Here is a 27,100-nt window from a genome sequence, read left to right on the forward strand (position 1 = left end):
GTAGAAAGGAATATATCGGGGTAACTTACGAATGTTCTCCACAAACTGTTTGCAGCGGGTACACGTTGCCAAGGGGGCAGGAAGGCTCTTATGCCCTCACAGTCTTCAGAGGTAACCACACACAAAGGGGGAGAAGCCTCGGGCCCTCGTTACTTCGGTTTGCAGCAGTAGAATGTTTTTATTTTTTTTTTCAAACACATTTCCTCTTAAGATCCCTTGAAGTCCTTCTAAATCAGGCAGCTGGACGTGTGCAAGCCTAAATAAGCTCTTGTTCTGCAAAGGAAACCAACCACTGATAGTAAGCCTAAAATAGACCCAACCCGGGAAATCCTGAGCCGGGTTCCTGATGGCCAGCTTACATGGCAGCAGTCCCAGCTCCCAGAAATGCGGGTGGACCTGAGCATTATATCCCAGCGTCCCGGTCTTCAGGCAGGAACTGGGCCCTATTGGGGGCAGGGGGGGCTGCTGATCCAGGGGAAAGAGAGCCTGCTGGGGCTGCTTAGGGTCAGACCCAGGACTGAGGTCTTGTGATGGGACATTGTTCCAGCTGTGACTGTTCAAGGGAGACCCCTTTGGGAACTGTCTTCTGTTGATAGCATGATTCACCCCACTGTGTGTGTGCATTTGCTTTGCTCATTATGATCATATCATCATTTTTTTGCATTTGTGGCCAGTGTATGTTTTTTAATTAATAGATTTTCTTTTTTCAAGCAGTTTTGGTTCATAGCAAAATTGAGCAGAGCGCGCAGAGTTCCCACATCCCCCCAGCCCCTGCACCCACAGCCTCCCCCTCCAACAGCATCCCTCACCGAGGGGTACGTTGGCTACAGTGGAGGGACCTACAAAATCCAGACTTTCCGTTAGTAGCGTTCCCTCTCGGTGGTGTACATTCTATGGGTTTGGACGAACGTGCAAGGACATACGGCCAACATTATAGTATCGTACCAAGTAGTTTCACTGCCCTAAAAATCCTTTGTGTCCCTCTTACTCATCCCTCCTCCCTTAACGCCTCCCACCCCCGCCCAAGCACTGGTCTTTTTTACTGTTGCCACAGTTTTCCTTTTCCATAATGCCATAGAGGTGGAACCGTAGGGATGCAGCCGGTTCAGATGGGTTTCTTTGCTCAGTAATATGCGATTAAGAGTCCTCCATCTCTTTTTATGGCTCCAGAGCTCATTTCTTTTTAGTGCTAAATAGTATTCCAGTGACTGCCTGCATCCCTCTTCAGATATCCAGCCACCTACTGCGGGACATTCTGGCTGCTTCCAAGTTTGGGCAGTTATGAACAAAGCCGTTATACATGCCCATGTGAGGGTTTTTGTGTGGACATAAGTTTTCAATTTATTTTGGGTAAATACAGTAAGCATGATTGCAGGATCTTACAGTAAGAGTATGTTCATATTTTTTTTTATTTTTTTATTTTTAGAGGTGTGGGAGGGGCGGAGGGAGAGGGAGAATCTTAAGTAGGCTAAACACCCAGCGTAGAGCCCAGTACAGGGCTCAATCTCACGACCCCGAGATCATGATCTGAGCTGGAATCAAGAGTTGGACGCTTAACTGATTGAGCCAACACCCAGACGCCCCAAGAGTATGTTCAGTTTCATAAGAAACCACCAGGCTGTTCTCTCCTGGGCGGCTGCGCCGTGTTGCTCTCCCACCAGAGATGAATGAGAGCTCCTGTCGCTTCTGCCGCTGCCCCTGTTGGGATCTGGGCCATTCCAACAGGTATGCGGTGACAGTACTGCTTCTAATGACATTTGGGGCACTATTTCAAGTTCTGACTTTGGATGCTGTGGTTCAATGTCTTGAATCCAAGGAAAGTGTAAGAGAACTGAATCATACATTTATCATTCATTCACAAGTCAGATGTTTTTTTTTGGAAGATCCAATGGGCCAGACACTGGGGATTCTTAGAGAAAAATGCTCTCCTTGTCTTCGAAGACCTCACAGTGGAGTTTGGGAGATAATGACCAGACTGGAGGACAATTAGCACCCAGGGGTACGTAGCGGCGATGGGAGGGGGGGGTTCAGTGCTCCTGTGGAAGGAAGTCTCCAAAGGAGGCTCTGATTCAGAGAGAAGGGTCTGGTGGGCATCCGGTAGGAACTTGGAGATTAGAGGTTATGATTTTAGGGCCACTGGAGTGTGGGGTTTGAAGATGAGGAAGCAGGGATTCAAACAGGATAGGGGCATGACTGGGTTTGCTTCTGGGGTGGGACCCCTAGATCACATGCTCGCAGGGGGTGGACAAACAGGAGGGAGTGACGAGAAGGGAGGGGACCATGGAGGGTAGAAGGGAGGGAACCATGGAGGGTAGAGGGTACTGCAGGTCTCCAGAGCTAGCCCTTTCCTAGCCATGCTCTGTTCTTGTGCTGGATTACCCAAATCTAGCTTTAGGGACAGTTTTGACCTCTTCTCTTTAATCCTCGAGCTGGAACCGCTTCTGCTGACAAAGGAATTCTAGAAGGCTGGTTTCAGGTTATTGATTCTCCTCTCCTTTACTCCTTCAGGGGAGGCTCAATGAGTCATGAAGTGGCCATGAACAGAGGAGCAGAAGTCAGGAGGTGCGGGGGGGCGCCGGCAGGGACTCACACGGGCTGTCAGTGCCTTTGAAGGCATGACGGTGGCTGTGAAATTAATAGCACCCCCACCCCCCACAACTACAGAGTCCGCTCAGCCTCCCTGTGAGAGTCCGTGTGAAGTTCGCTTGCGGGGATGATGCTGAAGGGGCTTCACCCTGTTTTAGAAAATGGGTGATGACCATTTTTTTTGTTTTTTTAACTCCCTCACTGCCTTCTGTTTTTTCTTTTCTTTTTTTTCAGTTTTTTAAAGGGCTCAAACCAGCAGCATTTGCACACACACCATTAAGCCCGAGCAATTATGATGACTATACTAAAAATCCATCAACAAGAATAATAGATCTTTCCCGCAGACACGGGATACTGGTATTTCTCCAACTCGCCTGAAGTCAGTAGGGAAATTAGGCGTTGATGGGCCTTCTGAAGCTGGAGCCAAGGGCGGCCGGATAATTGGGCAAGTGCGGCTTCCCAAGGACAGGCACTGGGGAGTGGCCACCTGCTTGCCACAGTGTTGAGTCCCCCCTAAATTAAGCTCTTTCAGCCGTTCAAAGGACCCTGAACACCTACTATGTACCGGGCATGGCTCCAGGCACTGGGAGTACAGGAGTGAGCGAGACAGGGTCCCTGCTTATTATGGGATTTATGTTCTATTTGCGGAAACAACTTCAATATTGTAGATAATGTTGAGAAGCAAAAACTGCAACGAAAAACTTTAAAAGCAAGGAAAGGGGCAGGAGACCGATGGGGGGATGGATGGCTGCTTTAGAGACGGCGATTTGAGCCGAGTGTGTCCTGAGGTGCCCGAAGGAATATTTCTAGGCAGCGAGCTGAGGGGCCTGCTTATGCGTGAGGACGAATCTTTCTGTGTGTGTGTGTGTGTGTGTGTGTGTGTGTGTGTGGTGTGTAGGGAGGAGAGGCCCACGTGGACCTGAGGAGGAGAGGCGGGTGTGTGACGGTGGCGGAGAGGCTGGCTGGTATAGGACTGAGCAGAAGTCTCTCTCTGTGTGCAGGAGAAGCCACAGTAGCTAGAATAATGCCAGAGGGTGGGAAAAAGGGGCTGATTTCATGCCCGTGTTGGCCGCTCATACCGCCAAGGTAGGAACCCAACCTGGCCAGGGACCAAGCCCCTCTTTGTGATGGGTACAAATGTCGTAGTCACAAACTGGGTTATAAAAAAGCCAAATTTTGAGAACTACTTCATTTCCAACTCTGAGCCTCCACAGCGGAAAAAAAGTAAAAACTGGTCTAGGTAAACTCAGTTGAAGTCCGGGATTTCCTTGGTCAGGTGAGAATTCCCTCTTGGCCTGACCTGGGGGCTTCTTCAGAATCTGTGTGGTGCTGGTCACGGTGTCCTTTGGGAACGAGCCTTTGGTTCTCCATCACTTTCTCTGCCCAGTGGCTGCCACAGAGATGCGACTCCTCTCAAGGCATCTTCGGCATCTGCATGGACTGCAGGGGGGCTAGGACTCAGGGCATCTGCTCGAGGGACCCCATCTGACCACAGGCAGGGTCCCTGCTCCCCAGGGCGCTGCAAATATTGTAAACCTCACAGATCTGTGTGTTTGCCCAGAGGATCTTGTAGTGAACGTCAGTACAGTGCGGTCTTCTTATAAAAATCAGTCTATGATGAATTTCCCCAATGGATGGAAGTAATGGGTCTTGAGGACACTTTCCCTGATTTGTGCAGAGGGGTTCCATGTGGCCCAGGACACATCCAGTGGCTCTTCCTAGCCTGGTGTTGGAGCGAGGGAGATGGGCTGCCTCCGTCTCTCTGCTTTTACTGACCTGCTATGATTTCCACTAGGCACTCGCTTGCCGGCCCACAGACGGCGTGTCTCCTTAGACTTGACCCAAGAAGTGAGGCCCCAGTGCTGTCTGCCCTCAGGTTCCCCGCAAAGCCATGGAGAGCAGCAGACTTCCCTCACAAAGACCCCATGAAGTGGGGGGCAGGGGAGCCCTCCACTGCTCCAAAGTCTTCCCTCAATCCAGAGTTCTCCATTCTTCTTCTCCCTGTGGTACAAAAAAAATGCCAGTTGCTCTCCTTCCAAATCTTTGTTTAAGCTCTACTCAGTTGGTATTTTCTCTTCATGTCACGGTCTCTGGCCTGGACTTAGAAAATTCTACATAGACACTCTGGGATAAGAACTGACTTGGGTCTCCTGGGCAGGGCCAGGACCCCTTGGACAGGCCACGGACTCAGTGAGTGGAGGGTGGTGGCCCCACAAAGAATGGAGAGGAAAACACCTGTTTCCATCCTACAGATCACCTTTGATCCCTTTGATCTTGCTGTAAGTTTTCCTAGGAAGGAATGGGGCACAAATGCCTGACTCATAAGTTCTGTTCACCCTGAACTTGCGGTTGGGTTGATCCAGGATTAGACAGCTCAGCAAAGCAGCTGATTCCTTGATAGACATTAGAGAGAAAGAAAGAAAGAAAGAAAAGAAAGGGAAATAGAGAGAGACAGAGAGAGAGAAAATCTGCTCCCTTTTTAGAAAGAGCACTGCTCTCCTCTGCAGCTCTGCGACTCAGCCTCCCTCCTGGCAGGTGAAGGATGCTGAGGAAAGAGTTAAGGAATTCTTTTTAGGACAGATCCCACCTGCCAATGAACTGATAAGGAGGGGTCTGGAAGAAAGAAATGTTACCCCTTCCTTTTGACAATATAGAATTTAAAAGTAGATCAGCCATCACAGCTGGAAGTTCAATCCTGGAAAGATAGAGAAGTCTGTTGGTCCCGAGGAAGTGCCAAGTCACAGGGAAGATGCCACGTCCAGAGGTGACTGGGTTTGTATTATGAGGTCCCTAGCTTGGATCCCGTATAAGACAGAAGGAGAAGTGAAGGGGTGTCTTTGTGAACGGGAGGGGGCACATGGAGAGCTCCAAACCAGTGTAAAAGGAGAACTCGAGGTGGTTCTGAGCTTCCTGAAAGGGTCACGTTTTCAGTTACCTTCTATCATGCTCTTGGGTTAGATTTTATGGCAGAAAGTTAATTTTTATCCAGATCTTGGGCAGATGCCTATGGAAGGCAAGGCACCCGAAGATTTCAGTAAGATAACAGAGCATCAGTTCACAGGGCCCTCCTATGACCTCAACACAGCTGGTCTGAAGCTGTTACTTAGGGACACGGAGAACCCTATTTGATATTTCCATGAGAACAGTGGGTTTGGAATAATCCTTGGTGGCTTCTGAATCCATCTGTTCGCATTATCCCAAGAAATTGTGTTTTCTGGTGCAGCTTCCAGACTGACCTAACTAATTAAATTTCAATACTCAGGCTAGATTTCAATCAGAAAACAGGTGCCACCAACAGATGTTTGCCGACCAAATTTCTCAAAAAAGGACACTAAGAAGAAGCCTTGCATAGAGTCTTCACCTCCGTACATTTCCAGAGTATTGACTAGGTTTCAAGGAAACATTTTTAAAAGGCTTTACAAAATAATCACTGTTTTTTTCACACAATGATCAATGTCAGCTAGGCATGCCTCAAGACAGAATGCGTGCTTTGATTCAGGGTATTAACAAACAAACAAAAAAATAAATTCTCAATCTCCAGTGAGCGCTCCACGTTTGGTCAAGTTGGATCCAGCTGTGGAATCATCTAGAATTTCTGTTGGGGAATCATCTCAGCTGACGTTCCTGAAGGCTCTAAATAGAAAGGAAAAGCTTGTTTCTAAGAGGTACCTTAAATGCATTATAAGGGGTTTCACTATTTTGAATCTCTGGAAATAGAAAATGTAAGGCTTCCTTTCCACTGTTTTTTTGTCCCTAGTACAGATTTTAAAAAATCTGAGGTCCATGTGTTTCTTAGATGGATTTACTCTTTGTTGGTGGGGTAAAAATAAAAGCAAGGGGTGGTCTACTCTCGAGGGGGCCTGGGGGTCCCCGGGTCAGAGCGCCAGCCTCAGGACTCAGAACTTAGAGACCTTTGGGGAATTTAGAGCCCAGGTTTGTTGCTTGCATTATTTCAGGTCAGTTACGGATTATTTTGCAACTGACCTAGGTTCTAAATATCATTTAAGATGTTCGCTTCCATGAGAAAATACATTCTAAATTCCATGCCAATTTCTGGAATACAATCCATCAGTGAAAAGTATAGAAAATATATCTCTATATAAAAAGTAGTGTGTATGAACATGTAAGAGTCTAATATATTCGAGTGTATGGTATATGCCTTCATACGTGAGTATATGCCATCGCTCATTTCTTTCTCCGTTCTGCATTACAGTCAGCCTTGTTTGTGACATGAGAGGGGGCTACCATCCCTTTGTCAGTCATCTGGCATCTCATCAAACCGTTGGCTCTGCGGATGCTTGTCTGGAGCCTACACACGGATGTTAGCATCAGCACCGTGATGTGCACGCACGGTGCAAAAATGGGATTTTAGCAAAGCGGCATATGAATGTTTATTTTATGTCTTATTTCAAGGCCTCTTTTATTAAGTATCTGTAGTCCAGAAATAAATAATTACAATATATGAGTATATGGTGTACGCATTCTATGATATGGGAAGCAAGACACATTTTTCAGGGACTAACCCTGTGTCATGCAGCCAACAATGCTTGTCAATGGAACTGGTTAATAGATTTTTATTAAACAAAAATTTTTAAAGCATGCAGTCCCCAAATAATCTAAGTTACCTTACTATTGATCACAAATCATATATTTAGAAGATTAACTATTTTTTAAGATTTTATTTATTTGAAAGAGAGAGCAGAGAGAGAGATGGAGCACAGGGGGGAGGGGCAGAGGTAGAGGGAGAAGCAGACTCCTTGCTGAACGGGGATCCTGATGCGGGACTCGATCCCAGCACTCTGGGATCATGACCTGAGCTGAAGGCAGACGCTTAATCAACTGAGCCACCCAGGCACCCCAAAGTTAACTTTCTTTCTATTGGAATTTTATAAAATGATGATTGATGACCGCAATTTTATCCCAAAGTAGAATATACACCACAGGGAATGGAAGGGAAGCCTCAGGTGGGCTTGTGGAGGGAGCACAGATGTTCTGGGTCTGAGGAGCAGACCACGACTGCCCCCGCTCAGGCTCCCTCCACACAGCGCCTTGCATCTCAACAACCACATTTCCTTACAATGGACACCAAAGGGGTTAAAAGAGAAGATGGCTTGGCTTTCTGCTGGGGCTGTGAGGTCTAAGGATGGGGTCCCCTTAGAAGTTTGGGTCTCTGTTTCTTGAACTGTTGTCCCTGTACCCTCCTCAGCTGAACCCCCGTCTTCCTGAGCATTTGAGGATTCCGTGCCCGAGTGAATTGTCCTGCCTGGCACACCCCCATGTTTTCTGGGGAGAGAGAACCTTTGCATGAGAATATGAGTAACAGGTATTCTAGAAAGAGCATCGAATGTGTGACAGACATGTTTCGGATGTGCTGGTGGTGTAATCTTGTAAATATACTAAAAAACCACTGAGTCGTACATTTTAAAAGGGTGAACTTATGGTAAACCTATGGTATGTGAATTATACCTCAATTTAAGAAAATACCTGACAGGCCAATTTAAGAATTCTGAGGAAAGCAGTCCCTCGGTCTGTCAGAGAGCTTATGGAAGTGTTGGCCCTTGAGCAAGGCCTTGAAAGCTAGGAAGGACTATGGGGAGAGTCAGGAAGAGCAGAGGGAAGATGGGGAGGGTGGGAAGTGCATGACTCCTACCAGAAGGTGAGGAGGCCAGATGGTCAGAGAGGGGAGCACAGGAAGAAAGGGACAGAGGACAGAAATACTAGTTGAGGCCAGAGAATAGAGGCTTTGGTGTTGGTTTAAGCAGCATATGGGCAAGAAAAAGCCTTTGATGGTCTCCTGCCTAGGGTCTGACATGCACCTAGCATGGTTGGGGAAGACCAATTTGTCCGGGTTACATGGGATGGACAGGCTTAGGAAAAGCTTTGGAAGGAGACTTCTTGGAGCCACCATAACACTCTGAGGAAGACAGTGAAGACAGCAACCCAGTAGAAAAGAAGGACAGATTTGATGGATATTATAAAGCAAGACTAGAAGGGATTGGACACCTGACTGGATACGGAGAATAATGAAGAGTCAAAGACCATTCCAGAATATTCAGCCTAGGACTCTACTAGGGAAGCAGCAACTAAAATAAGGACTGGTTTTGGGGAAAAGATGTGGAATTCAATTTTAGGTATTCTGAGTTTAGGGTGATGATGGAACATCTAAGTGGACACTGAGCCCAGAGTAGCATGCTGCATCAGAAGCCACTCATAAACAGGTTAAGGAAACTAGGTGCAGAGACTCTACCCATCACCCAAGTGTTGGAGAGCTAGTTTCCAGCAAGCCAGAGCCAGAATCCTGTCTGAAAACTTTCTCCTCCTAGACAGCTGGTTCAGATGTGGGCTGGCACTGGGGAGGGAGGTGACCCAGGAGATAGAGAGGCTGGAGTTCACTATAGAGGAAGGACGAGAAGGCATTGGGAGTGGAAAAGTCTCTGCAGGGGAGGAGAGCCAGGAGAGTGAAGGGCAGAGGGTGTGTCCTTATTTAGGGGGGTGTGAGAAGGAAGCAGAATGCAAGGAGGTGCCAACTGGAACAACAATGTCACTGAGCCAGAGGGCGGAAGCACAGTGGTGAAGCACAGAGAGTTTGCCTGAGAAGGAGCCTCGAGGCCATCCAACCGCAGCTTGCCTTCCATGCCCCCATGGTCCACCCAGGCAGCACCATGGTGCCAGATGCTTCCGAGATGTGAAAGAGAAGTTAGACCAATGCTGCTGGATTTGGCCATTGGAGACCTTGGAGCGCCAGTCTCATGAGTGTGGCATGAGGGAATGCCAGGGATGAAGGTCAAGGAAGAGGATTTTTTTGTTTTTGTTTTTCCTTTTTTTTTAATGGAAGAAAAGCGTGGTGACCTAGAAAGAGCAACTAATGAAAAGAGAGAAACTGAAGATGCAAGAGAAAGGGCTGGATCCTAGAGGTCATGGAACAGCCTAGGTCAAGCCTACTTTAGTAAATAGAAACTCTCTCCAAAGAGAGAAAAAGTGGGTGAAGACAAAGCTTTTCTGGTGGAGCAGAGAATGGATGAACTCAACTAGCAGGTCTCTTTTTCAGTAAGGAGGAGATGAGGTTATCCATTGTGATGATCTAGTAAATACTCATTTTGTCCTTCTTCCTTACAGAACTTGACATTATTTGGGGCAATAATGTGTCCAGCTAACACACCATAATTCCTGCCTCTTTTGTGCTCAGGGGTTGTTATGTGACTTGACATTGGCAATGGAGAAATCTGAGTAAGATTTGGGAATGGCTCTCTGAAGGGAGCATTCTTAAGTGTCTTGTACCCATTTTGCTCTTTCCCTTTGTTTCCTTCCTGGAATATGGCTTTGATGGCTGGAGCTGCAGGAGCTATCTTGTGGCCATGAAGTGAGCCTGAGGATGAAAGTCAATGCTAAGAATGGCAGAACAGAAAGAAAGGGTTCAGGACACTGATGACATTATGGAGCCATCACTGACTCTGGACTGCCTACCGCTGGACTTACTTTGCATGACAGAAAACTCATCTCTTTGTTAAGCCACTGTTACTCGGAGATTTTGTTACTAGTAGCCAAACACAATTCTTATCTGGCAAAGTTAAAGGCTGGGGTGTGTGTGGGTGTGTGTTAGAAGGTAGAACACAGAGCAAGTAGATTATGGGGTTTGAAGTTCTTAGTTGCTCTAAAGTCATTTGCGGATTTAAAAAAGTTGAGAATCACAGCTTTAAGAAACCAATCTAGATATCTGTGACCAGAAAATCCAGTACTCTTCAGAGGAGTGTCTACACAGTGTGTCTACACAGTGAAAACTCACTGGATGCAAATCGATCTGATTCTTCCCTACACCTTGTTGACCTTGAAAATCTTATAAAGACTGAGGTTTACATTTGATGCCATTAGCAGTTTTTATTGAAGGAGGAAAATACTTCCTTAATTCACTTCAGGTTTAAGATAAATTCTGCAAACATTGATTAAAACATGAAAGGCACTTCAATAAGCATAAGTATTTCAGAAAACATGCAACGCTCTGTATTATAGTGTGTTCACCATTGTTCCGATTCAGGGCTTTGAATCCACTAAGAGTTTAAAAGGCCTTTTTTCCCACCCTTTCACACCAAAATGTTTGACTCATGTGAAATACCAACACAGAATGCCCTGGGCAAATAGTAAGTGAGGATGTAATCTTCCCTTTTTTTTTTAAACTGCAGGCTAAAACCATGTCCATTCATGTAGAACCCGGGAAACATGTCTCCTTGGATAGGTCACATGGCCTCTCGGTGTAACTATCCATCTTAACATATCTAGCGCAGACAGAGAGCTATCCATTCATGTCTTCATCAGCAATACCAAGTGTCTCTTAAAAAGTCAACAGCGGATGGAAGAAAAGTCTTCGTGTTGCACAAGATGGAAGAAAAGTCTTCGTGTTTCCAGCCCATTCTGTAGGTGATTCCTGGGGTTTAGGAGATTTAGAAAATAATTCCAGTTAAGGCCATTTATCTAGTTTTGTGGCAGCTGCAAATTCAGTTGCTCCAGAAACAATCTAATCTTCAGCCTCCCAATTATTTTCCATGGCTGGATTAATGTCCTGACCACTCGTCTGAAAATCCATCCTGGCTGTATGGTGAGGACCTTACAGTGGGTAACTAGACGGAGGATTTCCCCAGTTACAAAAAGCCATGAGCATCTTTGACATTCATTTGAAAGAAAACGACTTTCAGCTTATTTATTATTTCAATAACTTATCGTTAGAAGACAGAGACAAGGGGGGGGTTGCATCTCGAGGGAACAAATGGGGGAGTGGTTTTTGAGGCAGGCACATGGAAAATGGCATATGAGGCCATACGCAGAGCTCCAGGACCTGTGGAGGGACCGGCGAATAAGATTTCATTTGAAAGGCTCTCTCCTTTGGACAAGAATATGCTTGACTCCCAGAACTTACAGATACTTAATAAAAAATGTAAACATCGATTTGACTTAGGCTCAGCTTCAAAACAGTTTAAGGCATTAATCAGAAAAGTATATTTGACATTTGTTCCCTTACTCTCTTTTCTTACACGCTCAAGACCTGAACAGGTGAGGCAGTGGTCATGTGGACGAATGACAGACAACTCACTTCAAAACGTTCCTTAAACAATGAATGCAAGTTCCTGATGCCTTCTGGCTAACTCAAAACCACCAGCCAAGGTGGGAAAGCCCTGGGTTTCTGGTGAAGAGGCTGACTGCTTGTGGAGCTCGGGAAGGGGGCGCTGAGTTGCAGTTCCCCTCTTTGGGGAGCAAGGAGGCTCTGAGACCCCCAGAGGAGCCCATCAGGCTGTGCCCCTCAGAAACCAGTGATGGCGGTCCCCAAATGGCTTGGATTCTGGCATTTTCCCGGAGATGCTATTACAGCCCCCGATGCCAGGGACACTTCCTGTCATTTTAGGCAAATTCATAGCCTTGCTGTTGAATCCGATAAGAAGGCCAGGCCCAAGCCCAGGCAGTGAAAAGCTAGGGGGCTTCTGAAAACCCATTTAGGTCCAGCAGAAGCATGGCTCATAAAATGGGGTTTGCCTCTTGTTTTGAATCCCAGTCAGTAATCCTAAACACAATGTGGGTGGGGGGGGATTATAGGGTCCTTGGAGGGGGCTGAGCTGAGCACAAGGGTCTTCCTTGGTGTTATTCTGGGCCAGAAAGGGTATTCGGCATTTTGCGCTGGCACAGCTGGGGCTATGGCATCCCCCTCCCAGGCTGAACGCTGGAATGAGCATTTTTTCAAGTGGGTCAGCACAAATGCCAGCTGATTCTCCCTAGGCACGGAATGTCATGTCATCCTGCCCTTTCGGCGGGCAGGCTAGCAGCCATCCTGACGCTCCATCCAACATCCTCCCCAGGACCAGGGCACTCAGGCTCAATTCAGCCTCTGAGTTCCTGGGAAGCCTGCGGTGCCCAAAGCACTCCTGGGAGGAGGAAAGCAGATGAATTTTTAGACAAAAAAATGAGTGAGTGTATGTGTATGCGTGTGCATAGGTTTGATAATGGTCCAAGCTTTAATAGCACGGTAAAATATTAATCTTATTTTCATAGCCAGCATGCAATCGCTCCATAACACACCGACAGAATTTAGAAAGATCAAGGTCTATATGCAGCCACAGCTTGATGAAACCAGCCAACATTTAAAAATATATATATTTATCAGTTAATGGGAAATGCAGACCCATCGCCAGAAGTCCCTTTCCTGAGATCAGGGGAAGATGGGAGCTCCCCGGATCATAGTCCTTCATTCCACAGACTCCCCCTCTTTTCTAAGCCACAGACTAAAGGGCTGTGAGTATCTCTCTGGTCTGGGGCTTTAAGAAGTTCATTGTTATAGCAAATGGGCCTATTCAAGTTAATCTCCCTGCTGGACCCCGAATGGGCTTGATAGCTTTGATTTGTTTCACTGAAATTCCCAATCCCCTTTCCGATAAATGATGTCCATGGGTACAGGAGATAAGGTTGGGGGTGTGTGGAGGATCAGTAATATATATTATGTAAGTATTGGTTATTAAAGACACGAAAGATCCTTACTTCTTGGATTTTATCACAAGGAGGTGGAAAGAGGGACCAATCCTGGGAAATCAGCAACCACTGAATTAGATGATAGAAATGGAAAGACTCAAAAGTTCATTGTCTTCACCTTCCAGGTGAAGAAACTGGGAGTGGACCAAGCCACACAGACACTTCAGTGAGAAGTGACCCATCCTCTCCCCAGGGCCAACATTCTCCCAGGGTCTCTGGGCAGCAGATGGAAGGAGACAGAGAGCAGAGGGTTAGGAAAGTTCTGGAAGGCACATCGTGGGGCTATTGCTTTTTGCTCCCAGGCAGTGCAGGCAAGGAGAGAATCCCTATGGGTTCGTGACCGTGAATGAGTGTGTGTGTGTGTGTGTGTGTGTGTGTGTGTGTGTGTGTGTGGCTGTGTAAGGAAGAGCTCTGTCCCCCTTATTATAAATTCCAAGCAAGCACAAGGAGCTAGGAGGTCCAGGAGGTCAATAAAGGCTACACACCATCTGCCTTTCCTGTTTTCTATCTGTATAGACAGCATGAAAAGTTACGGTGGTTCCAAGACACCACCAAGCCAGAATTGTGGGGTTATTTTCAGCACAGGAGATTCTCCACCAACAAAGAATGGGCTTTATTCCAGATGAGACTTTAAATTGTGCTTTTCTTTTCCTTTTCTGCTTTCCTTTTCTATAAAATGGCAACTCTTTCGTGGGAGAAACAGCCTTTTTCCATAAATGCAAATCGTTGGGGCAGCTGGTGTTTCACACGGTTGTGAGGAGCCCCAGCTTGATTTTGAACTTGAGTCGATTGGGCGGTTGAATTTATCGTCTGGAGAGAAGCCTGGACAGAGCCTGCTGAGTCCCCGCAGCTGCCTCCGAAGTGACTGACTCCTTAAATACAGAGCCCGCGCCCTTCTCGATGATAAATGAACGAATGAAGCAGTAATTTTCTTAATTCCACTCTGCTTCATGTCTGGGTGAGAATGATCAGCTACATGCTCGGGGCCCAGACATGAAGCCGGTTTCTCCTCATTTTCTGATACCCGAGGAGAACCTCGCACTGCCCTTTCCAAGCACTGACCTTATGGAATAGGGCGTAGTCAAGACCGCCTCACGGTGGCCTTGTCCCTGCGCGCCCTCTCCCGTCACCCGTGGATTAATCGCCCTGTGGCAATCGGTCAATGTGGAACAAATTCTGCTGAGACCATATCAGAAAGACAAAGAAAAAAAAGAAAAAAAAGAGAAAAACAAAACACTGTTGGAAAGCTACCCGCTTACCTGAGAAATCATCCCGTAAATCCCCCCTCCCCCATTCCAAGATTTCACTTTTGGCTGTTTGGGGACCGTTCCTCGCTAGGGATACTTCGGTGAAACCACACTCTCCATAGGTCAGCCAGATGACTGTGTCGTCATTGAAGCTGTTAAGGATAACTGTACGCAGATCCGAAATAACAGAGGACGTCATTTTATTGGCTGCCCACAGGACGTTTGGTCACACAAGGAGGTGGAGACTGTGGCAGGCGTGGTACGACACAAAGCTCGTCTAATTACCCAACAGAAGGTGAACTGATACTTGATAGGGTACAACCCGGCAGCCCCGCAGCCCGGGCGCCACCTGCCCCCGTCTAGCGAAGCTCGAGAACCTGGCGCGTGTCGGCGTTGTCCATGAGCCTCGCTGTGCTGCACTGGCTTCCCCTAAAACAGCACTTGAAAATTCACCAAATTAGAAGAAAGAAAGAAAGCAAGCAAGCAGCATTTCCGTTTGAATACCAACACCACTTGGAAACAGACGTAGCGTGGCATGCAAATCCAGATCTGGTCTTTTTTTTTTTTTTTTAATCCCCTTTAGGTTTTTGTTTTTGTTTTTAAATTAACAAATGGAATGGTATGTCTAGTTCAAATATTAGTAGCATAACATGTAAGTGCAAATTCAGTCTGGCCACCAGCGTCCTCAACCTTCCCGTGGGTCTGTCTCCAGAGCAGCGGGCGGACCGCAGAACAGCCATCCGGGCCGGGTCCTTTCCTCCTGGGCTCAGACCGCGGCCCCAGAGGCTGCTCCTCTCTCCCCAGGCCCACCCCTTAAATGCCAGTCGCCTGGAAATAGCCACTTCTCCATTTTCATGGTGATCAGAGCAGTCAGGGTGGGGAAGAAAATTCCACTCAACCCAAGCTGTAGGCATTCGGGCCCTGCCCTCTTCTGCCCTGGAAGGGCCATCCGTTTGCGCTCTGAGGGGTCTGGGTGCCCCAGGACCCGGAGTTGTCCTCGCCGCCTTGGAACCGGGTCACGGCCAAGCTCCCGCGGTCCGCCGCCCCTCTCCCCGGGCTGCGGTCACACGGAGCTGAGCTTCACCAGACCGCGCACCGAGTCCTCGTGCAGGGAGTCCTGGCTGGCCAGCCCCAGCACGTGCATGGTGCGGCTGTGGGCCAGGGGGCTGCCCGCCAGCATCCGCGGCGGCGAGGGCGCTTCCTCCGGGGTCAGGAACTGGTGGCCCGCGTGCTCGTCTTTCAGGGGCAGGATGTCTGTGAGCGCCGCCTCGGCGGTGAGGTTGGGCATGGAGGAGGGCGGCGTGGGCTGCCCGAGCGTCAGGCTGGCGCAGGGTGTGCCCAGGCCCGGCTTCCCGGGCAGGTGCAGCTCGTCGCTGGTGAGGCTGGGCTCGCTCTGCAGCAGGGGCGTGGCCGCGGCCTGCAAAACGAATTTGGTGCTCTGAATGCACTGGTCCTGGTCGCACTGGGCAGCAGGAGGGGGCCGGCAACCAGAAGGCAGAGAGGCGATGGGCATGGGGTGGTGGGGGAGGGGCACAGGAAGGGGAAGGGCGGGATGTGAGAGAGAGAGAGAGAGACCCATTAGTGATGCTCAGTGAGACAAGGCAGAGAGCACGCCCAGGGGCCTGGTATCAGCCAGGGACGCCCAGCCCCTGGAAAACACGTGCACCGAAATAAGCCGCTGGCGGGGACCCACAGGTGCCCACAGCACCCACAGGTGCCCAGGGAGTTAAGTGCAGCCGGAGGCACGACGCTCCTGGCCCTTGACCCCCAGACACGACCTAATTAAGGAAAAATCCCATGGAGACAGTCACAGGCTTCACCACCCAGAGTTGTCTCTGGCGATCGGTGGCCACTGCTTGCAGGCTGGAAACCCCTTTTACTCGATTGTTTTGCAAATACAGGGGCCCACACCCACGCTCACAGCAGCACAGTCACAAGATCCAAGAGGTGGAAGCAGGGGTCCGTCTGCGGATGAACAGATCCACAAAACGTGGTCTAGACGGACGATGGGCCACAGCTGAGCCGTGGACAGGAAGGAAATCCTGACACAGCCTACCACACGGATGAACCCTGAGGACATCGTGCTGAGTGAGGTAAGCCAGTCACAAGTGGGCGAATATTCCATGACAACACATGCGGTACCCAGAAGAATTAACTTCCCAATGACAGAAAGTAGAGAGAGAAGGTTGGGTGCCCGGGCCTGGGGGGAGGGAAGAGGGAGCCAGTGTGCATGGGGACGGAGTCTCAGTTCTGAGAGACGAAGAGGCCTGGAGATGGACAGTAGCCATCTTTGTACAACCCTGTGAGTGAACTTATTGCCACCGAACCAGACACTGAAAAATGGTTAAAAGGGTAAATTTTGTGTTTTGTATATTTTTCTACAAGAAGGAAAGAAAGAAAGAGAGAGAGAGAGAGAGAAGCCCCTCAGGGTCTGGTCAGACTGTTGTTCACAAAGCCCCAGAATTCCCCACTGCTAAATTTCCATCCACTTCTAGAACCCTTGAGCTTCTGTGTTTTTTTTAATCTGTGAAAGAGAATGCCAACATTTTACAAGATGTTTCCTTTTCTTCTAAGTGTTCTTACGTCATGTCACACCTCACGTCCTTTCCCTCATTTCACTCACTGGGTGAAGAAATGGTGTAAACATATTTTGAGCTGCTGGAATGTGGGACGTGGGATGTGGGACGTGGGACGTGGAGCATGGAGCCCTCCCTCGAGCGACGGAGCAGGTTTGGATCAGCCAGAAGAGGCCTCGGCGGCATTCAGAGATCTTGAACTTGAGTGTGTGCAGTCAGTCCTTCGAGAGTTTCAGGAACTCCTCTTCGACCAGGAGGAGGAAGAACGGGCCTGACTTTAGGTTCGAGCAGTAAGCGAGGCACTGCACTGTTTCTTCAGAAGTTCTTAGAACAAACACATTTCCCCCCTGAGGCTGAAGTGAACGAGTGGCTTGCTCAAGACCCTACAGATAAGAGTGAGGCTGGGTTTGGGGCTGGGTTTGCTTGACCATGAACCTCTTTCTACTACTGCATGGGACACATAGTAGGTACTTCATAAACCTTGTCTTACTATCCCCTCTTCTTTTCAGAACTCCCGAGTTCCTGTAGAACCTGTCCCAGCGGTTTTGTGGTGAAGGTGGCTCACTCTCCTGCCCAGGGGACACCTAGAGCTGCCATCACTCCCCCACCTCCGTGCAGGGAACAGAAGAACCATCCACCACTCACACTTTTGGGAGGAGAGAGAGTTCATCGAAATTCCGACTTACTAGGGCTTTCTTCTTTCCTTCCTCCCTCCCTTTCTCTCTCTCTTCCTTCCTTCCTTTCATTCTTTCTTGCTCTTCCTTTCCTTCCTTCCTTTCTTTTAAAAATTTTATTTAAATTCAATTTAGTTAACACATAGTGTGTTACTAGTTTCAGAGGCAGAGCTCAGTGATTGGTCAGTTGCATATAACACCCAGACCTCGTTACATCACGTGCCCTCCTCAGTGCCCATCACCCAGTTACCCACTCACCTCCCCTCCAGCAACCCTCAGTTTGTTTCTGTAGTGAAGGGTCTCATGGTTTGCTTCCCTGTTTTCTTCTTATTTTATTTTTCCTTCCCTTCCTCTATGTTCATCCATTTTGTTTCTCAAATTCCACAAAGGAGTGAAATCATATGGCATTTGTCTTTCTCTGACCGACTTACTTCATTTAGCCTAATACCCTCTAGGTCCATCCACATCGTTGCACATGGCTGCGTAGTATTCCGTTGTGGATCTACACCGCATCTTCTCCGTCCATTCATCTGTCAGTGGACACTTGGCTTTTCTTTCATTCGCTCCAGTGTGTGCGTCCTTTGGCCAGATGGGTTTCTTTCTACAACCGCGAGGGGCAGGCCCGCCCCCAGCACACTGAGGAGGAGGGAGAGCTGCAGTCTCTGTGAATTCACAGGCTTGCAAAGGTGAAAGACCCAATTTCAGGCAAGAATAGAGTTCTTTACTGAAGGAAAGCAAGTCTCGGGGGAGACCCTCACTCTCCATCAGCCTTCCTCCCAGTCCAGGGAGCTCAGGAACACTGAGGGCCCCGGGCGAGGGCTGGAATCTCCTGTTCTCTTTTTCCCCATCACCACCCCGTGGTTTCTGCCACCGCAGTGCTTTCCCGTGGGCTGGTCGGGCACCGGGTTCCAGCTGCCGGCGGCGGGCGGGGTGGGTTGCTTTCTGGTGGGAGATGCTGTGCTGCGAGGTGGGGGCCGCGGGCAGGCTGGCGCCGGCAGGTGTTGCTCACGCTCTCCCGTATGGTCAGGCTGGCCCAATACACCGGCTCGGCCTTAACAGGGCAGAGGCAGAGAAGAGCAACCTTCCTGATTAAACATTCATCTTCTGGAAACCGTCCCAGGGCTTTGGATATATTGTGCTTTGCAATGAACGTTTTGTGAAAAGCACCGTTTGGTCTCCTTGATGACCAAGACAGCTGGGCTCCCTCACCGCCTCCCCCACTTTCCGGGGCTCGGCGCAGCCTGGGAGCAGGCCGGCGAGCGACCCCGGGGCTGAGCCGTGCCTGGAGGCCAGGATCCTGTTCTCAAATCTAGGATCCTGTCCTCAAATCTTCCCTCCTGGAGCTCCCCCCATGCCTCAAACCTTCTGTCTACCCAGCACCCTGGGCTCTAAGGAAAGATAAAACTGCAAATCAGACTTGCTTGTCTCTGTTGCCTGCAGAAAGACTTCCTTTTTATTGAACACTAATTGGCAAATTCTATTTTAGGGATCGGTGCAAGACTGACTCTTGCAGACTCACAGAGGATTATGTGAAAGGTCAGAGCTGGAGATTTTCAAGGTCAGGGGCACCAGGGTAAGGGGAGAGGTAGCCCCACCTCCTGTCTCCAGCTCACTTCCCAGGTCCTTTTCCCTGGTCACTCCCCTCCAGCCATGCCCACTGCAGAACCAGATTCCCCTGGGAGGAAGTGGTCAGTTAGTTCCTTAGACCTTGTGATCACTGGGGACGTCAGGTGGAGCTGGATGTGGTCTGGAAGGCTTTGTATGACCGACATCACTGCCGCCTCTAACAGGACCGCCTGTACCTGGAGGTGGGTTTATTCTGAAGCTATGAGGCTTGAGATCAAGTCCCAGTTCCTGGCAAATTGTTTTCTTTCTCTTAAAGAGAAAGCCCCCTCCAAACCTGGGTCCACTCCTGTACACATTACAGAGCTTTCCTGTGGCCAAACTGACAATTCATTAAAACGGTAACAAATCCGTGCTCAGCCTCCCGGTCAGGACTATGAAAAACAGTGTTCCGATTACCAGAGGTAAAGCCTAAGGGCTTAGACACATGAAAAACAATTGACCCTGAACTATTGCATTAAAAAAAAGTCTAAATATAAGTGACTCAGAAATATTTTCAAAATGACTATTTTGAACCCTGGCTTGTATTAACTGACTTCAAGCCTCTCTCCTACATTGATTTCTTCAAACATTTAAAAAGATGACTATCTTTCTGAGTATAGTTATGGATATTTCTTTCATCATAGGGACTGCTTTCATATTAATAATTAACCTACTCTCTGCCATGCATCCCTTCCCGCCACTTTAACTTGCGGCAGTGACATCAGTGAGCACAGTTACCGGGACGATGAACCTAAGTGTCTAAATCCTGCTGACCCAAAACTTTGAAAAGAATTTGTCCCATTTGAACTGATTTTCCTTTAGACAACCAACCCCATATGGGGGCACCCAGGGACCAGGATTTGTTCTACTGGAGTTTGCCCATATAAATCTCTTATTGGCTCCACGTGACAATGGACTTTATTGGATTCCAACAAGGGACTATAATTCTCAAATTAACTTCGCATATTTTGAACATCTCCTTCTTAGAAAAGACTCATTGATTGGGAAGCTCCCTTTTTTTTGTTGTTGCTTTGTTTTTAAGGTTAGCATTCCCTCATTTTGCATAATGCCAAAGTTCCCAGGAGGATGGGTTGATAAACCTTCATGGTTGCAATCCCATTTGATAACTTGGCTGATATTTTCAAGGTCACTGCGGAGGTGATCCATGAAACGATGATGTACTTATACTCCTCCTTTTCACCTCTGCTTCTGATTTTTATTTGCCCATTTCTTCTTTCTTCTTTCTTCCTTCCCTGTCTTCCTTTCCACCTGTCTCTTCTCAAAGGTCAGCCTTTCTTTTCTTATTTGTCTATTTATTTTTTATTATATTCAGCTAGCCACTGTATAGTACATAATTAGTTTTTGATGTAGTATTCAGTGATTCGTTAGTTAAGTGTAACACCCAGTGCTCATCATAGCAGGTGCCTTCCTCAATACCCATTGCCCTGTTACCCCCTCCCCACACCCTCCTCCTCTGAACCCCCGAGATTGTTTCTCGGGATCCATAGTTTCTCATGGTTCATCTCCATCTCTGATTTCTCCTCCCTTTGGATTTCCCTCCCTTCCTCTATGGTCCTCTGTGCTATTGCTTACGTTCCACATATGAGTGAAACCATATGATAACTGTCTTTCTCTGCCTGACTTTGCTTAACATAATCTCCTCCAGTTCCATCCATGTTGATGCAAATGGTGGCTATTTGTCCTTTCTGATGGCTGAGTAATATTCCCTTGTGTATATGGGCCACATCTTTTTTTTTTTTTTAAAGATTTTATTTATTTATTTTACAGATAGAGATCACAAGTAGGCACAGAGGCAGGCAGAGAGAGAGAGAGGGAAGCAGGCTCCCTGCTGAGCAGAGAGCCCGATGTGGGGCTCGATCCCAGGACCCTGGGACCATGACCTGAGCCCAAGGCAGAGGCTTTAACCCACCAAGCCACCCAGGCGCCCCTGGGCCACATCTTCTTTATCCATTCATCTGTTGAAGGGCATCTCAGCTCCTTCCACAGTTTGGCTATCATGGACATTGTTGCTATGAACATTGGTGTGCACGTGCCCCTTCTTTTCACTACATCTGTATCTTTGGGGTAAATACCCAGTAGTGTCATTGCTGGGTCGTAGCGTAGCTCTATTCTTAACAATCAAATTGGCAAAGAAGAAGTCAAACTCTCCCTCTGTATGTGGAAAAACCAAAAGACTCCACCCCCAAATTACTAGAACTCATACAGCAATTCAGCAATGTGGCAGGATACAAAATCAATGCACAGAAATCAGCTGTTTTTCTATACATTAACAATGTAACTATAGAAAGAGAAATTAAGGAATCAGTTCCGTTCACAACAGCAACAACCCATAAGATACAAAGGAAATAAACCTAACTAAAGAGGTAAAGGATCTATACTCTAGAAACTACAGAACACTCATGAAAGAAATTGAGGAAGAAACAAAAAGATGGAAAAATATTCCATGCTCATAGATTAGAAGAATAAACATCAAAATGTCTATCCTCCCCAGAGCAATTTATACTTACAATGCCATCAGTATTAAAATACCATTGACATTTTTCAAAGAGCTGGAACAAACAAGTCCTAAAATTTGTATGGAACTGAAAAAGATCCCGAATTGCCAAGGTAAGGATGAAAAAGAAAAGCAAAGCTGGGGGCATCACATTGCATGTCTTCAAGCTGTATTACAAAGCTGTGATCACCAAGACAGCATTGTACTGACACAAAAACAGACACACAATGGGACAGACCAATGGGAGTCCAGAAATGGACTCTCAACTCCATGGTTAACTAATCCTTGACAAATCAGGAAAAAAATATCTAATAGAAAAAAGACAGTTTCTTCAATATAAGGTTCTGGGAAAATTGGACAGCTACATACAGAAGAATGAAATTGGACCATTCTCTTACACCAGACACAAAAATAGACTCAAAAATGGATGAAAGACCTCAATGAGAGACAGGAATCCATCAAAATCCTAGAGGAGAACACAGGCAGTAACCTCTTCGACACTGGCCACAGCAACTTCTTTCAACACATGTCTCCAAAGACAAGTGGAAATGAACTTTTGGGACTTCATCGAGATCAAAAGCTTCTGCACAGCAAACGAAATAGTCAACAAAACTAAGAGGCAACCCAGGAATGGGAGAAGATATTTGCAAATGACAGTACAGAGAAAGGGCTGATATTCAAGATATATAAAGAACTTCTCAAACTCAATACTCAAAACTAATAACCCAGTCAAAAAATGGGCAGAAGACATGAACAGACACTTCTCCAGAAAAGCTCAGCCTTTCTCAAGCCACCCCCCACCTTCTCGGCTTTTCCTGAGCGGACTCCTCTCTTCAACCAGTAGGGGGCGACATCACTGCTTACTTTCTTCTCTGACAACTTGGTCCAGGGCTTAATGCTCCAGCACTAACACCAAGACGCCCTTAGGTGTCTTTTAGAGATCTAACCACTCACATAATCTTAAGAAAAACCAATCAAGCGCCTGGATACTGGGCAGTGACAGTCCATCCAGTACAAACGGGAAATTGAGAGACTCATGCTATCATTCCAAAACAACCCTTTAAAGGTTCCTATTTATCAAATACTGGGTTGAATTCTATGAAACCGCCATTCTGAAAGTAAAAAAATCAGGGACGCCTGGGTGTCTCCGTGGGTTAAGCCGCTGCCGTGGGCTCAGGTCGTGATCCCAGGGTCCTGGGATCGAGCCCTGCATGGGGCTCCTTGCTCAGCAGGGAGCCTGCTTCTCCCTCTGCCTCTGCCCGCCGCTCTGCTTACTTGTGCTCTCTATCTCTCTGTCAAATAAAGAAATAAAGAAAGAAAGAAAAATCTTAAAAAAAAGAAAAAAGTAAAAAATCATCCAAATGTGGAAGACCACTGGAACAGAAACCCAATCTCTTGGAAGAGTGTCTATGAAAAGACCCTCGTGCTGGCAGCAGGAGAAACAATGGGGGCATGAGCGCGGGTCCGCTGTGTTTGCTGTGTGAGTGCTGGCTGACTGAGCGCCCGGACAAAGCGCGTCATTTAACGTACAAAGGAACTGATGGTTTCAGATGATCAGATGTCACACACATTGTCACTTAATGTTACGAGGTGAAAACAGTGCAGAGATAATTTACTTTCTGTTTCTGCAGATTTTCAAATAAAATTGCTCATGCTGGGATACATTTTATTTTACTCTCGCTGACTTCTTGTTTGAAATAAACCTAGCACACAAGTTCAATGTTTTAAAAGCAAAGCTGGGAGTTTTCTAGACGGTCTTGTATACAAATGAAGGGCGAGTGAAATTATTTATGACTTCTGCTCCAATTCTTGTCAAAAGTATTAGCACTGGGCATTGTTTATGTCTGCTTGGCCACGAAGCCGTCTTCTGGGGGTCTATGAGTGCTCAATTACGGTTCCAGAAATACTCTATACTTCTAAAACACACTTAAAATGTAGGTTAGGAGGAGAGCTTCCTTCTTGTCCTGTGATTTAACATTATTGTTTAATCTTGCATAACTTCTTTTTCTTACTATTTATTTTTTTCAGATGATGCACGGAGAATTCTGCAACACTAGTTGAATAAATCACGTAAGTGCTGGGTTTAGTTTAATTAATAAAATTAACGATGAATGAAGTTGACATCATGTGTCTTATAGACATTAAACATGAATTAATTCCGATTTTGTAGTTTACATGTTTTAGAGCTCATCATGTGTTTTCAAGTCTTAAAGATTGTCACCATCCCTGGAAAAGCACACAGGCACTTGGCTTACAGTGTCCAGAGGGTAGACTAGCCATGACCTCTGGTCTCTCGGCCCATGGACTGATTTGATCCTACCAAGGCTGTCCCTGCACCAAAGAGAACTCCGTCCCTCTGGTTCCTAGTTTCATATTCATAGGGGAGCCTTTTGCAGATGTGACAAAACTGGAGAGAGGAAGGAATGAGGTGGAGAAATAAAGACAGGAACAAACCAGTGTTTGTGCAGAACCCCCAGGAGCAAGGCCCTGAGACGGGGACGTTCACACACACTCAGCTGAACGTCTAAGGAGCTCCTCCTGCGCTCCAGGCTGTGTTATCGGCTGGGGCTGGGAGGATGGGACAGACAGGGTCTCAGTCAGTTCTAATCGCCACTGTTCACCATTCTCCCCTTCTTCCCTTCACAGTTTAGGAATTGGAGGCTCTTGGGATTAAAGGACTTGATGTCCCTGATGTCCCAGCCCCAGGGTGAGGACTGGCAAATACAAGCCCAGGGGCTGTGATGCCACACAGAGCTCTCTCTCTACCTTTCCACACTGCGCTGAGTACTGAAATCTGTCCGTCTGCATTTCCCCTCATCATCTTTCGGCTTTATTCGCTCATCCTTGATAGTGTCTAATTCGATCAAGAGACTTGATTTGACTTGGTGAGGGCAGAGTTGACAGGGGTGGGTGGAGAGAAAGTCAGGAAAAGATATTAAATGTTGATTTTCGAGAAAAGACTGTTCCAGCAGGAGAGACGAAATCAGGTTAACAGATGGCAAACATAGGCAGCTCGTGCTTTGTTAACAATGCCGATCGGCTGTTATTTCTAGGACAACTAATAAAACTGACCCACATCTCTACTATTTCAAAGTGAATTTCTACAAACCACATCATTCCTTCATAAGCACAGGGAGGGAGCCATCTGTAAGTTTTCCCCACTATCGGCAGCGTACCTCCCCGCCACCCCCAGCTATCTATGGGCACCTTCAGCTTCCCCCTCCCCCTCTCCCTGTGTTTCCTTTGGTGACTTTTATGACCAGCTCGTCACCAAGCTGAAAGGCGGGGGTGGGCATCCCTGGCTCCTTGTCCCCAGCCCTCCACAGAGACTCCAGCCCTGACGGCTGCTGTCTCTTTTCTAAACCCACCTCGGCTGCCCCGAGCAGCCCCACTGCCGCAAGGCCTACTGTGAAGGTCTTCTGTTTTCCCCGTCTCCATATTAACAGGCCTCCCTCTGCACCGCATGGGACCTCCTGGGCTCCATTCACCCCAAGAAAACCTGATGGTATTGCTCTCTGCAACGGCTCCCTGCCTTGTGGAGAAATCCGTGCTACTTATAAGGCACGCAAGGCTCTTCACACGCTCCCTCCAACACCTGCTTTGCAGCCCACAGCCTGGTAACTCAGTTCTCCGGCTCCTGCACGGGCACGCAGGGGCACCCCACTTGCACCTGTGATCTGTCCATGCTCTGTGTGGTGTGTCTCTCCCACCTCTGGGTGGCTAATGCATTTTAACGAACCTCTTACTATTTGGCTCTGATGTCATCTCCTCCAGAAAGCTTTGCCTGAAACCCAAGTACCTCTGTGTGGAGTCCCACAACTGCCCGGCCTCTCGTTTGCTAGAACATTCTGCTGAAATCCTCCGTACACCCGAGTATGGATATTCTCTGAACAGAGCATGTCTTAGTTGAGTCAATTCAGCTAAGGTTTTTCAAGAAAAACGTTCTTTGTGTCAGAGCAAAATATGGCTCGAAAATCACTCCTTTTAACCCAAAGCTCTTGGAGAATTCAAGAGAATTTGAAGGCTATGGTGATGGGTTCCAGTGCTGGCTGACGGTTAAAATCACCTCTGGGGTCAATAAAATGCCAGTGGTTGCACTACCACCTGGGGATTCCAACTGAGCTGGGCTCAGGATATCAGCGTCGGGATCCTAAGGTTCACCCAGGGCTGAGGCCCACTGGGTTGTAATGAGCTCGGCCGCCAGATGCAAGGGCCAGATCTGAAGAGGTTCAGCTGACACCGATTTGAGGGCTTCTGGAGTTGAATTAGCAGAAAGCAGCCCGGCTTTGTGACTCTAAGCAAGCCAGGCATCATTCTAAAGCCTCAGTTTCATGCTTTGCAAAATGGGAATGTAAGGACCTATTTAGCCAGAGCGACTCCATCTTGGTTAAAAGCCATTTTGTTGTTTGTGCAGTAAAACTTAAATTAACCCTGTCCCCCTGCCTCCGAGAAACTTACTTAGAAGCAAGTCTGGGAAACCAGTAAAATATGGTCGGCCAGTTCCTAATAACAGAGCCCAGAATACAAGGACGAGTCAGGCCAGGTGGAGACATCCAATCAGTAAAGCACACATACTGTCTCCCTAACCACCAAAGAATGTAAACTCTGCCTTTTGGGCACCAAACTTGAGCACCAATTCTGACCAGAGTGATAGGTTAGTTCAAACAACTACTATAGAGTAAATTGTAATTCAATTGGCCACCTGCGCGTGACCTAACATGACTATGCAACTTTCTCTGTGTGTTACAATCTCATTGGCCACCCATGAGTGGCCAGGCTTTTGGGTCGCTCTCTTCGGAGGAGGCCATGACCGGTCAGTCTGACTTCTAATACTTAGCATAGAATAGAGGTTTGGATAACTTTCACTTTGTTTCAGTCTCGTTCCCCTGGTCAATCAGTCTGACTTCTAATACTTATCATAAAATAAAACTTCAAATAACTTTCATTTGTCTCAGTCTCATTTCGTTTAATAACAGACCTAACAGGGAATACCTTGTAGGTTGTTGTGGGGGTTAAATGAGATGATCCCTGCAGTAATAGTATCAACACTGTCCACACTCTGCTGACTGCAGCGTGAAAACACCCCAGCGGAGACCCCCTGACCACAGTGTAATTCTGTATTAAATAAACTTGGTTCCACTTTTAGAACTGCCTGAAATGCACCTTGTTTGTTGTTGTTGTTGTTGTTGTTAGATTCACGTTGTGATTTAAATTCAACTTTAAAGGACTTGAAGCCAGTTTTCACATCTGTCTCATTGGGGATTGGGACCCAAGAACATTTTTTATTGATCGTGTGCTCTAATTACATCTAATAAATGAAATAAATAAATAAAAAGGAAGACGGTGGGTTGCTTGTGGACAAATCGCTCCTAGCAATGATGCACAGCTCTT

The 27,100-nt window shown here is 47.4% G+C and overlaps 1 protein-coding gene across 5 annotated transcripts in view; it reads right to left on the bottom strand.

Annotated features, from left to right (window-relative positions):
* Positions 1-10,447: 10,447 nt before the first annotated feature.
* The window catches only part of LOC111158684 (zinc finger DHHC-type containing 14), a 269,562-nt gene continuing 252,909 nt past the window's right edge, over positions 10,448-27,100 (bottom strand). For 3 of the 5 annotated variants that reach the window (XM_022520889.1, XM_022520888.1, XM_022520892.1), the window contains one exon: positions 10,448-15,801. In XM_022520889.1, coding sequence (XP_022376597.1) covers positions 15,403-15,801 — 399 coding nt within the window. In that variant the 3' untranslated portion in view covers positions 10,448-15,402. The remainder of the gene's footprint in view (positions 15,802-27,100) is intronic. The other 2 variants (XM_022520891.1, XM_022520890.1) reach the window with 1 other exon arrangement.

Source organism: Enhydra lutris, unplaced genomic scaffold (genome assembly GCF_002288905.1).
Source record: "Enhydra lutris kenyoni isolate GAN:26980312 unplaced genomic scaffold, ASM228890v2 scaffoldscaffold62, whole genome shotgun sequence".
Taxonomy (NCBI): Eukaryota; Metazoa; Chordata; class Mammalia; order Carnivora; family Mustelidae; genus Enhydra; species Enhydra lutris.